This window comes from Cinclus cinclus, chromosome 2 (genome assembly GCF_963662255.1).
Source record: "Cinclus cinclus chromosome 2, bCinCin1.1, whole genome shotgun sequence".
Taxonomy (NCBI): Eukaryota; Metazoa; Chordata; class Aves; order Passeriformes; family Cinclidae; genus Cinclus; species Cinclus cinclus.
The window spans coordinates 54,610,576-54,623,267 of NC_085047.1; the positions used below are offsets into that span (position 1 = coordinate 54,610,576).

Here is a 12,692-nt window from a genome sequence, read left to right on the forward strand (position 1 = left end):
GGAGTGGTCAGGCAGTTGCTCCAGATGACCATTGTAGGTTCCTTGCAACTAAAATATTCCATATCTTCTAGTTCTTGAAGTCTTTGCAGAGTAACTTTTACCAGTTTGATCCTGCTTATGATGTTTTAGATGAGAAATGTCACAGAAAGCTTTGATCTTGTTGTTTCCATTATTATGCCTGTGAGTTGTCCTTAGTGTTATGAAACCACCTGTAGGAGTGCAGGTAACAAAGATAAGATGTGAAGTTGTAAGCCTGTAACTGACATTTTGTAAGATCTTTAGCATTTTAAATTAAAAATGTAGAACTAGCACTATAATGTTTCAAGTTGTACTTTCTGGAGGTCTCATCTTCAGTAAAATCAAGGTAACAGTGCAGGGAGATGTGTCATGGTAATGCTGGATAATTAGGTACCCACATTTATCACCCCTTCTTGTTATTTTGTTTTTGGGTCTTTTCTCATGCAGATTATATTAAGATAAAAAATTTTAAAGTGTTAAGGTCATGATAAAGTTTAGAAGATAATCCTGTGAATGAAGAAAAGTGTTGGAACTGAATTTATAAAGAATGGAAGGATACAATGTGTTGAAAGTACTGGGAGAGGGATCCTTTGGCAGAGCTCTCCTAGTTCATCACAGATTCAGTGACCAGAAGTATGTAATGAAGGAAATAAGGCTTCCCATGGTAAGTGTGACAGAAACATCACCTCACCCATCACTTAAAAAAAAAAAAATTAAAAAATCCTGAGTGTATTTTTGAAACAAAATTTATCTTCAGTGTCTAATGAGGAAATTAATGTCTTATTACTGCTAGTAATCAGGTATTTGGGTTACATTCTCTGCACTCAGCTAAGCTAAAAGTCATAAAATGGGAGGCACTGGCTTTCTGACACCAAAGCTCAGCTAAGACCTGGACTTTATATTGAGTTTATGCAGACTATCAGCTGTTTCAAATTTAGTGAGTGTTGTTTTGTTATACAGTTCTGCACTTTTAAAATAGAAAAAGTCATTAATTGAAATAGGAAAAGATTCAAATTTAACAAAACAAAACCAACAAAATACCAAATGTCCAAAAAACCCAAAGAAGTCTTCAGCTAGTAATAAACCATAGATATGGGGCTTTCAGAGTTTCTAAATTGCTTATAATAACTGAAGGACAATTCTTAAAAATATTCATGTGTATGCATGAAAATAGTGTGAAGTCAGTCATAAGGGTATTTATATTTTCAGTCTTCCTCTGGTGTAGAGAATTCTAGGAAGGAAGCTGTTCTTTTGGCTAAAATGAAACATCCAAATATCGTTGCCTTTAAAGAATCATTTGAAGGTAAGTATAAAAATTTTAATTCCTTCATTTGTTTTTAAGTTGCATATTCCTCAAGAATTAAGATTACTTTTTTTGTTTATAGTATATGTTATAAACAAAACACGTTTTATTGTAGCATAATACATACCATGTAGTTGGTGCTTTGTAGTAAAAAAGTATTACATATAATAAAAAATCAATACATATCTTGCTAATGAAAATACTAATTATTCTTAAATTACCAAAACTTTAGCTGATGGACATCTGTATATAGTGATGGAATATTGTGATGCTGGAGATCTAATGCAAAAGATTAAACACCAAGGAGGAAATTTGTTCCCTGAAGATATGGTAAGAAAAGACATTGTTTTGAACCAAGGGGGTTGGGAATCCTTTTCCATGTAAACTGAAGCATGCTACATAAACCAAATTAGAGATATGCAGACATCTTGATGAAACAAAGTAACTTACAGATAGAATTGGAGCTTTACTTCTTTTATAGTTTCCAGCAGATCAAGATAAGAATTGGACTGAAAGGAATAAAAAAAGAAATTGGTGCTTGTATCTGAAAATTGTTCAGGTAGTGTGAAAATCAGTCAGGTTTGTATGCAGTTAGGTAGGAATTTTACACAACCTTCAGGCAGAATTTAAAACATAGTAAGAGTACTACAAATGAAAAGTGAACAAACCACTCTGGTAAGATAAGTTAAGCTAACCAAGAGAATAAATGACTGCTTTTTATGTAGCAATTAAATGTTTAAACCATTCAGTATGAGCTAACTCCTTTTACCAGAGAAAGCAGAGAAGGTATAAAATTACTTAGAAGGTTCAAAGGGACCTTGTAGTGATAAGAAGCTATTTCCTGCTACAGTTAGGAGCATCACCTTCATTAAAATGAAAGGACCAGAAACCTCAACTAATTGAATATTTAGATTTTTTATGCACCTTTAAGAGTTTTCTTTTGTGGATAGGAAGGGACACATGTGCTTTTAGAAATAGTATGTTACTTCCATGTGAATTTTGTTTTTGTTTATTACTCGGTGGTTTGAGGTTTTTTTTCTATTTGCTAATTTACTGTGTAACTTTAGTTAACTTGTTTATAAAGTGGCCATCAGCTAAAGCACCAGGTAGTGATTCCCCAACTTCATTATTGCTATGTATTATTAGAACTTCTGGGATACAGCAATAAACATTCCTTATGCCATGTTAAAATATAATCTGTGTTGAAGAACTCAGTTATGCTGGTTAGAGGCTGTTATGCTGGAGTTACTTTTAAGTCTCAAATGTTCTGAATGCTTTTGTTATCCTATTTTATTTATTTATTTATTTAATCTGTCGGTAAAGTATTCATTATATTGAGCATTGAGCATAACTCTTGGCTGCTCTTTTTCAGATCCTTGACTGGTTTGTGCAGATGTGCCTTGCCGTGAAGCACATCCATGATAAACGTGTGCTGCACAGGGATATAAAATCCAAGGTGAATAGGGCAAGTTTTGTTGCCATTAAAGAAACTCTCCTGTATGCAAAAGCTAAACCCCCTCTTTCACAATTTCCCATGACTCCTAAGTTCTGTGTTTTTTATTTAGGGCTAAGTATATTATGTAAATGAAATAGTTGAGTGCATGGAATGATGTAATACTGTGGGTGTAAACATCATCTAAGTATAGCTATATCCTTCATATTCACACTGCTGATAGCACCAATTGCTTGTGATACTGGATATAACTTAAAAGAATTACAGAACTATTAAAAAGTGTATGGATTATGCAGTTTGCAAATATCTTGCCTCACAATTTTTTTTTAACTCTACCCTGTCAGAAAGAGGGAAATTCAGAAGAAAGTTGCCCCTTGCTTTGAGTATAGCGTAGAGATTAAGGCAATTCTAAGTCTTGATTCTTCCCCTGCTACTGATGCTGGGGCCTTAGGCCCATAGAGCCTTTCTGTTTTGGTAGAAGTATTAGGAGAAGCAAGTAAAAAGAAATACAAAGACAAAATATCAGAAGTGGTTATTGCTGTGTTTTCTTTATATCCAAACTGCAGAAATTATTAGTAGAAGAAAAATAAGTATATTTAATATTTAGTAATATTTAATCTTTGCTCTTGAAATGCAGAATGTCTTCCTCACTCAAAGTGGAAAAGTCAAATTGGGAGATTTTGGATCTGCACGCCTTCTTGCACAGTATGTGGACATCCCAACTGATCTCAGTGCTGTCAGGTTTTATTTTACCATTGACAAACAGTACAGAGTTCATAAATCATTAGTTTTCACCTGGCATTTCTTCTCTGTCGTTTCATTAGTCCAGTGTCCTATGCTTGCACCTATGTGGGAACTCCTTATTATGTACCTCCAGAAATATGGGAAAGCCTGCCATACAACAACAAAAGGTACTTGTGTTTTCAGTGGTCACAAATAATGCCGGGCCGATGGATGGTTTTTTTTATTGCTTTCTCAATCTGGCATTTTTTATTAATCTTAAAAATAAGCACAAATTCCTCTTTACTTAGGTAGCTGAGAGCACAGTATCTTTAGTCCTTGAAGTCTGAAAAAGAGTGTGCAGCCCTCTGTCTGGGAGAGTAAATACATACATATTTGTGTGTTATGTTTGTAAGTGTGTATATTTGCACAAACATAGGTATGTGTTTGCAGCTTTTGCTGGTCTTATTTTTTGGGGGATTGCTATTTGGATGATGGTTGATGGATGATTTTTTAACCTCTTCATACCAGTCTTGATAATGTAAGAATAATGGCACAGAATGGATTACTCAGACTTACAGAGCCCAGTTATTGTGGTCCTTATGCAAGAGCTGTGATTGATTTTTCAGGGGAGGTGAGAAACCTTCTACAGTTCAAATTGTTTCCTGCTCTTCTTGCAAGAAAGGCTTCAGTTGCTTCTTGTGCAAATGTCAGTACTCACTTTTGGTGGAAAATGATGGGGGTGTTTTTCTCAGTAGGAGAATTCTTTTTGTCGGGGCCAGAATTCCAGCTCTCAATTAGAATTGTGTGGTTGCCATTTGATGTTAAGGGCCACAGAATGCAAAGGCTTTCAAGTGCAAGAGGATAAATGTTGTTGGAGCAAATTACTTAAGAGGCATCCTAGGAATAAAAAGCCAACTACAACTGTATGACAGTCATATTTTCTTTACATCAGGGTAGGATAAAATAAGCAAGAACATTTCGACAGGAGAGGTTAAATACGTAATTGCATTGTCTTTTTTGGTTACTCATGTTTAGCTTATTCAGCTCAGTTACTTACACAGATTAAATCTCATGCTTTTAAGCAAGATATTAAATTGTAATTTCTGGCTCAACATTTTTCATCTTTCTCTATGTCTACAGTGATATATGGTCTCTTGGGTGCATTCTGTATGAGCTGTGCACTCTCAAACACCCGGTAAGTACAGCTTTACTGCTATTAGAAAAGATTTGGAATTCCTTGAAACTTAATTAGCAATTAGCTGTACAGTAGAGTTGTCTGAAGGGCTTGCTGCTGCTTCCAAAAGAGGGAAGTATTGCTTCACCCTTCCTATGCCTCCTCCACTGTATGCTTCTGTTTCAGCAGTTCTTGGGACCTTCTGTAGAATTTTCAAATTTGTTAGGAAACAACTGGGTTTTTTTGATTGGTTAATTTTCCTTGATATCAGTGAGGTGGTCTGGGTGTATTGAGTCCAGCAGCTGCCAGGCTGGTTCCAGATACCTGCAGTTGCAAGAGCATTGCATTTTACAGGATCAAGATAATCCCAGGACATAGTGACAGACACTCAATATCTTTGCTTATGAAAATATACTGTGTGCGAGTACAGCAAAATGTAGTAAGGAATAAGCATTTTTGTAGTTTATATCTGTGATACACATTTGCTTATTCTTCAAATCAAACAAGTCACTGTCCAAGCACCACTGTTGGAGCAGTAGGGACCTTGATGAATGATTCTGTCTTTCTGTCATTTCTGGGACACTGTCTTGTACAGTGTTGTTGCTATGTTTCTTATGTATTAAACTTCCTCTGGCTTTTAAATACAGATACATAGGTAAGATGAGAGCCCTTATCAGGATATGTTTGTTTTGCAGGAAAATGAGATCCTAACTGAGGGTCTTTTTATCTCAGGTTTTTTATAGGCAGCAGTTTCCTTTCAGTGAGTTAATCTTGAATCACAGAACCACAGAATATTCTGAGTTGGAAAGGACACACAAGGATCATCAAAGTACCAGCTGCTGACCCTGCAAAGCACAGCCCAAGAATCACACATATACCTGAGAGTAGTATTCAAATCCTGTGTATCAGCAAAAGATCCTCCACAGCTGCAAGCTGTGCAAAAATGTGGGAGTTCATACTGATGTGACTGAGTGATAAGAGAGCTTGTGCATAGATGTGTGTTAGCCTAAGTAGGTCATTGGCAAGTCTTTGGCAGTGTCATGGAATTGAGGCAGAGCTCCGAGCTGGAATTCCAAGGAGGGGAGTATTCTTCCCTTATTAGCAGTATTGAAAAATGTGTCTGGTTTGATGTGATGGTCACATATGTTCTTGCATAATCTATCAGAGGTGATACAAAAAGATGAAGCTGCTTGAGTGCTTGGTACCCTGCAGCCAAGCCAGTGGGGTGTAATCCAAGGAAACTTCCTGCATGGGACATAGAACTTCTCAGATATTAGATTTGCAAGAGGATGTTTGTGCTTTGACAGGCTATTTTTGATGATTTTTTTTTTAAATCAAAATCTCTATATTTCCAAGCTTACTGTTTCATTCTGGCAGTTTGAGTCTGATCTCAAATATATTAATTGATGAATTTGATGTCTATAAAAATAAAATTTGAACAATCATAAATTTACAAGAGTAATTCCTATCTGCTTTTCACTTGTAGAAGTTATCTTAAATTATATCAGCTAATTTTTACCTTTTGCTTATACTCTGTGCTCTAATATCAGTTTATTTTTAATGCAGTTTCAAGCCAAGAGCTGGAAACATCTCATCCTTAAGATTTGCAAAGGGTCCTATGATCCACTTCCATCTCACTATTCCTACGAACTTCATTACTTAATAAAACAGATGTTTAAGAGAAATCCACAGAATCGTCCATCAGCCAGTACTATTCTTGCAAGAGGTTGCCTAACCAAACTTGTAAAAAATTGTTTGCCTTCTGAGGTATGGTATACTCTTTGTCTCTAGATTTAAGCAATACCATCTACATTTTTTAGATACTAAATCCTTTTCATTTGCAGTTTGTTAGTGTGTAGTTAACTATAAAATGTAGTGTTGTGTAGGTCCTACTCTAAAATCCATACAGTTGTAGACTTATCAGAAAACTTGAGTTTTTAAAAGTGTCTCTTCTGAAACTTAAAGTTGGATATTGACCTGATGTTGATAAAATTAGATATTGCTAGCTGGAGCAGTGCACTTGTATAGTGAGTCTATTTTCACCAGATAGTATGTGTTATAATTTGTAGAAGTTTAAAATGATACGGTACTTGCATCTCTTCATACACATTTCAGATGGCAAATGAGTTTGAGCAGGTGTTAAAGGAAACCAAGAAACATGAAAGCAGTGCAGCAAGAAAAAAGGGTAAGTCAGTAACATTTGTGTTGATGTAAGGAATGACAAAATGAGTAGGAGATATAAGATCTTAAATACAGCTATGAAGCATTAGTATTATAGTCCAAATCTACTTTAAATTACTTCAAAATCTAATATTATTTAACTTACATGGAAAAATGCTTGAAGGGTGTAAATTATACTCCAACATAAGTGGAGTGCAAAGCTGCCATATATATAAGTCTTAAGACCTGTGCTAGAAATAAACTTCTCCATTTTAGAATCAGCAAAACTTTTAACAGTGGCATGTATTTTAAATATGACACTTCCTTCTTTCCCAGAATATGTTGAAGCAAGTTATGTCATTATTTAATTTTCAGAGAGAGAATGTTGGACCATTTTCTTCTGCATAAATTTAGCTACACCACAGTTAGGGTCCATGTGGAATGGAATAGTAGCAGGACTCTGTCGAGAATGAGTTCTGTTGTAAGAAGTGTGAAGAAGTTGTCACATAATTGTCCTTGCTTGGTTCAGTGGCATTGCTGACATACCTCTGGAATACCACTTGACTACAAATGTTTGCTAAAAGTGTTAACTCTTGGATTTGTTTGTTAATGTATCAGGTAGTGTCATGGCTGGTGGAAGCTCAAACAGTAAGACTGAAAATATAGTAAGTATTCAAATATACATGTAACATTTATATTTTAGTAATTTAGAATATTCTGTGTTAGAGAAAATTTATTACACAAAATTATTTCTATGCTAAACCATAAATCAGCCTATCAGTGTTAAAATTGCAGTTTTCCTGTGCATTTCCCACCACTCTTTTTGATTCTTCCCATGTTTAGTTTAGTTCCAAAGTGGGTTTTCATACAACCCTGTCAATACAAAGCCCAAACAAAAAAAAAAAAACAACCTTCTCTTGTGTTTCTAACTTTTTTTTTTTTTTTGATACTGCGAAAGATAATCCATTTTCTTTGCTTTTGGGACACATTTAGAACTGGCTGCTGTGGAAACAGTCTGGTCTGGATATAGTTCTTACCAGATTTTAGGGCCTATATGAGATTTCAGGAGAGGAGAATTAAGTCACAGATGGCCAAGATGTCCCCTATGGATACATTACCATAGCCAGACTCAGCCATATTCTATATATTTTTGAAAAGCATGTTGCCCTGGGGCTTTTTTTTTTGTTTGTTTGTTTGCTTTTTTTTTCACAAACCTGTCAGTCTGAGAAGTTTAATATTTGGGTGCATCTTGTTTTCTCTGGGAATGTAAATAATTTATATAGTTATAATGTGTTCTTAAATGTAACAAAACCACAAACAAAAAATTATATCAAATGACTACACATGTGCTTAGCTTCAGAAACTGAGGTTGTCTGTCATGGGCACACAGTGTGAAATACAGTGCAATAATAGGTACTGTGCAATTGCAGTTTGGCTTCACAGTGTTAGTGGTTTCATTTTCAAATCTTCCAGTCTGTAGGCCAGGTATTTTACAGCAAAACTGAAATAATTAACGCCATTGTAAATGTGACTGCTTTGTCTTTCTTGACAACAAGGATAATAATTAATACAGTCTTTACTCTTTTAAAGCGAAGGAAAAATGAAAGTAGCAAGCATAGCCCCTTAGAAAGGAAAAATGTTGAGGGTTTGAGTGAAGGCACAAGGGAACAAAGGAAATCTTATCAAGAAGGTAAGTTTTACAGTTTTAAGGAAGATGCACTTCCTTCTGTGTGCTGGTATCTTACATACAGCCATTTAAATAGGTGGCTCAAACTAGTCTCAAGTAACTCAAGACAAGAAAACTGTGCCACCATCAGTTACTTCTGCAAGTACATTGATTCATGCTGCTTATCTGAGGTTAAAAAAATTTCTCTTGTCCAGGGAATAAAAAAAAATGACTGTTTGAAAGCAGTTGGAGAAGAGTAAATGCATGGGGAACACTTTCCAGTTCAGACTTGCACCCATAGAATCAAACATCACTGCTAGTTAAGTGATTCTTAGTACTCCTTTGCCTGGACAGGGCAGTTTGGACATGGAATCAAGTTAGATACTGGTTATCATGAGGTTTTTTTGTTACAGTATCAGCTTCTGCTGTCCTCCCAGGAAGTGCTGATCTGTCACACACCCACAGGAGGCAATGGGAAAAGAGGATATCCAGTACTGTGCTGGATGTCCTGGAAAATGCGTCCTTGCTTTCTTCAAGTTTTACACCTGAAGAGAGTGAAAGTAAGATTTTATTAAATGTTCTTTTAATTCAAGTAATGTCAGTGATTCTTTACAGATTTTAAAAGCCAGAACTTTGTGGCATGTTTAAAATTACATTAAAATAACTAAAAAAATATTTCATTATTGAACACTGAAAAAGTTCACTGTGCTGAAGAGAATTTCTTCGTGTTTTTGTGTGACAGGAGGATTGCAAAGAGTGACGAAACTGACAGGTAACATTAGCAACCCTAAAATTATCATCATCACTAAGAAATTATCCTACAATCCTCCTTTTATACACCATTTGGGGAGGTAGCAGCGAGGAATTCATTTGGTGCAGGATGCAACCACCTGTCTTTCAAGTACAGCATACTATTGGGAGATAGAACATCTACACCTCTACTTCTGTTGTGATTTAACATACAGGTTAAGACCAGTGACAGGAACTATCGGTGATGAACCTCAGATGTGAGGCAGAGACTTTTATTTCTTTTGATTAAAAGCTTTTGATTAATACACTTACCATGAGGTTTCTTCTGAGAAAGGTTTCAATTTTAAAATGCCCCACACTGATGCAGTTGCTATAATTAATGTGATTCTAGATCTGCGTTCTAGGTAAATGGGAATAAATGCTGTGGAAATAAATAATCAAGATATGAGTAGTCAGAAAATTCCCAAGCTGTGGTAGGAATGTTATATGATAGTTATGCACAGGGCAAGGGAAGTGGACAGAGATTTTAGGTGTTCTCCTATTAAAAGGCATAGGAACAGCCTCAGGCTTCATTTTGTGAGACTTGCAGAGCCACCACATAAGTTTGCAGAGGCTCTGCCTCCTCATACCCCTCAGTTCCTGCGGGCTCCCTGGCCAAAATGAGGTTCCACTGTTTTCCTCAGTTTGTTGAGGGGACAGTGGTGAGACAGATGGAGTGATCTAGACTCTTTTCTTCCTGTTTCTTTCTGTTTCTCATTTCTGTCTTGAATGTGACCTTGAATTTAATCCATACTGCTAATGCAATTTTATTTTAATAGCATTTATGAATGATTTTACACCCAGGTGGTGGTGTTACAAACTACAGTGAAAATAAGCCACGGAAGCAGTGGAACAAGCAGCCCCCTCAGACCCTGATGGACATGCTCAGCAATGCAGATGTCAGCTTAGCATTTAAAACATACACAATTTATAAACCAGGTAAATCCCCATTTTCTGGACATACACTTTTGCAAACAGGTTTATTAATAAAGGCTTTTTTAATATATATACATTGTCTCCTATGTATAAAGACTGTGCATCTCTGTTCATATCACAACAGGCTAATTTTGGGGGTTTTTAAGTTTACCAAGTGAAATATGGACTTTAAAAAGCCAAGTTTGGAATTCATGAGTGATGATTGTACATCTCCACTACAGCTCTTCGTGATGGAATTGCACTTGCAGCTCAAGAGCTGAATGAGGTTGTGACAGACACAGACACCGCCTATGTCTTCCCTCCCACTGAGTTGTGTGTGTGGGTGTGTGTCTGTGTGTTAGGGAGGTGCAGGAAATGCACTGTAGCCCCATCAGGTAAGGCAGTGGTGCCCTGGTTTGAAGGCACGATGGTCAGATGGCACTGCTGAAGACAGCTGCAGTTTACAGATGTTCACAGCCACAGTCAAAAATACATGTTCTGCACTTCAGTTGCCCTACTAGTTTATCTTCCCACCTAAAATAGGTAACAATCCTGGAATCTGCTACAAACTGGGGATGAATTAGAAAGTCTATTTTGTATTTAGTTTCTTAATAGTTTTACTTTAAAAATTAAAATATTTTGATGACATTTTAATTTTTATGCTTTCAAAGCTTCTGAAAACATATTAAGAGGTCCACTTTCTGATGAAAGCGAAGCATCTGATGAAGTAGATGGTGAACATGAAGCTGTTGTCATAGATTCTGAGAGACTTGAACCTAGATCTGATGAAGATGACACGTACGTCCAAATTACGTCCTTGCATTTATGTTTTCTTTGGTTCCTCAATGGGATTTTTCTATAACAACATTCTCCTGGGAAAAAAATAGTATTTTTCTCAGCATCTAAATCCATCCCTCTCTTACATAATGAAATTTAAATTTAGTAGGATTTGATATTTTACAGTGTATGAACAAAAATGCTGTGATTTTTGGATGTGTGTGTGGTTTGGGGGTGGTTCTTAGATTCTCAGAAACTCACTTTGTGTCACTGTTTATTTTTGTGGCACCTAGAGGTGATTATATAGCCCTGTATTGCTGCAGTTCAGCTGCAGGCTGTCAATTATCAACACATTTGCAGTCTCTTAATATATTAATTTGTCTTTGCTTTTGATGAAACTTACTTTTGTGAATTCCATAGAGAACATCTATTGGTTCTTTAATCACAGTGGGGCAGGAAGTCTCCTGTGCTGATACTTTTAACATAATTCATCCTAATTACAGGGTAACTTCTTATGGGGAAAAAGAAACTAAAGATTTATAAAGTTGTATTTTGTTTTTCAAAATAACATTTTTTTGAAATCTATATTTAGGGACTTTGAGGAAGATGACCCAGACTGGGTGTCAGAACTGAAAATGGTATTGAAACAGTGTGACTGAAAACCTGAATTTACCTACAATGAGTGAAGTTAAGTGTGCCGGTATCCAAGTTGTTAATAATTGGTTATTCATTAAGTAATTTCAATCAAAAAATCTGAGTGGGCATGTTCTCTGTGTCTCAAAACTGAGGATGGAAAATGCACAATAAACTTTTTTAGAACAAACGTTGTGATAATTGATAAAAGATCCGTGCTAACCATAAAAGCATTGGGATTTGTATAAACCAGGATACTTAGGTCTGAAATGAAGCATGGACATTAGATAGAGAAAATTATATGTGATTAAATCATTCTGTTTAAATCCCCTGTTATGAATATTGTGTTTTTTAGTAAATTGTATTTGATACCAGTTTGTAAAACAGGCGTTTCCCACAGCCTGAAAGATATTGTAAAATCAGATTTCCTGCCTTTGTATAATCAATTGCAGCCTGAAAGATTTTGCAATAGCAGATTTCCTGCCTTGGTGTAATCAATCCCAACCTACCTGTTAAGACCAGACCCTCCATGTCTACTGTTCCTTATCTACCAAGACCACATGGCTGCTTAACAAACTGTCCAGAGACTACAAGGAAAACCATACTATGAAAAGGAGCTGCAAACCAAGGTTTGACGGAGCGTGGAGTGAGCAGTGACCCCTCACGTTCCCCAGCGCTGCTTGCTCCATCTATATAAAAAAAAGCAATCTAAATTTTGCTAAATATCGAGAGTTTGTTTCTCATTTATAATAACATGCAGACAGGTAAACAAGTCCATGTATTAAGTATGTTTGGAGTTGGTAATAGCTTTGCAGAAATGTTCAGTTGAATTACAGCATTGTTCAAATTGTCCTCTTGTCATATCTCGAGGAGATGGTATAGCACTCTGAGAAGGTGTAAAGGTATTTTTCCTCAGTACATAATGAAATGCAGTATTGTGGTGGGTTGATGCTGGGTGGATATCAGGTGCCACCAAAGCCTCTGCTGCTCCAGTCCTCAGTGGGAAGGGGAGAGAAAATTTAATTAAAGGCTCAAGGGTCAAGATAAGCACAGGGAGAGATCACTCACCAGTTACTGTCAC

The 12,692-nt window shown here is 36.1% G+C and overlaps 1 protein-coding gene across 3 annotated transcripts; it reads left to right on the forward strand.

Moving 5' to 3' along the window:
* The first annotated feature begins 542 nt into the window (after positions 1-542).
* On the forward strand, positions 543-11,637 carry NEK3 (NIMA related kinase 3). Of its 3 annotated transcripts, none has more exons than XM_062514738.1 (15): positions 543-682; positions 1,228-1,321; positions 1,554-1,651; positions 2,694-2,777; positions 3,412-3,479; positions 3,599-3,685; positions 4,638-4,692; positions 6,238-6,438; positions 6,787-6,860; positions 7,454-7,496; positions 8,422-8,521; positions 8,935-9,057; positions 10,091-10,225; positions 10,873-10,999; positions 11,571-11,637. In XM_062514738.1, exons 1-15 carry the CDS (start codon positions 566-568, stop codon positions 11,635-11,637), a joined length of 1,473 nt encoding a protein of 490 aa, XP_062370722.1. In that variant the 5' UTR covers positions 543-565. The 3 variants fall into 3 exon arrangements, with proteins under 3 accessions (XP_062370722.1, XP_062370720.1, XP_062370721.1); XM_062514736.1 differs by having other exon boundaries at positions 6,787-6,856; positions 7,450-7,496; positions 8,911-9,057; XM_062514737.1 differs by having other exon boundaries at positions 6,787-6,856; positions 7,450-7,496.
* Positions 11,638-12,692: the final 1,055 nt, after the last annotated feature.

Bases quoted from the DNA above. Each gene is read 5' to 3' on its own strand.
- NEK3 (XM_062514736.1), top strand. From the start codon at position 566: ATGGAAGGATACAATGTGTTGAAAGTACTGGGAGAGGGATCCTTTGGC. The intron at 4,693-6,237 runs GTAAGTACAGCT...TTTTTAATGCAG, and splicing joins TGTGCACTCTCAAACACCCG to TTTCAAGCCAAGAGCTGGAA. The intron at 8,522-8,910 runs GTAAGTTTTACA...TTTTTGTTACAG, and splicing joins AAGGAAATCTTATCAAGAAG to TATCAGCTTCTGCTGTCCTC.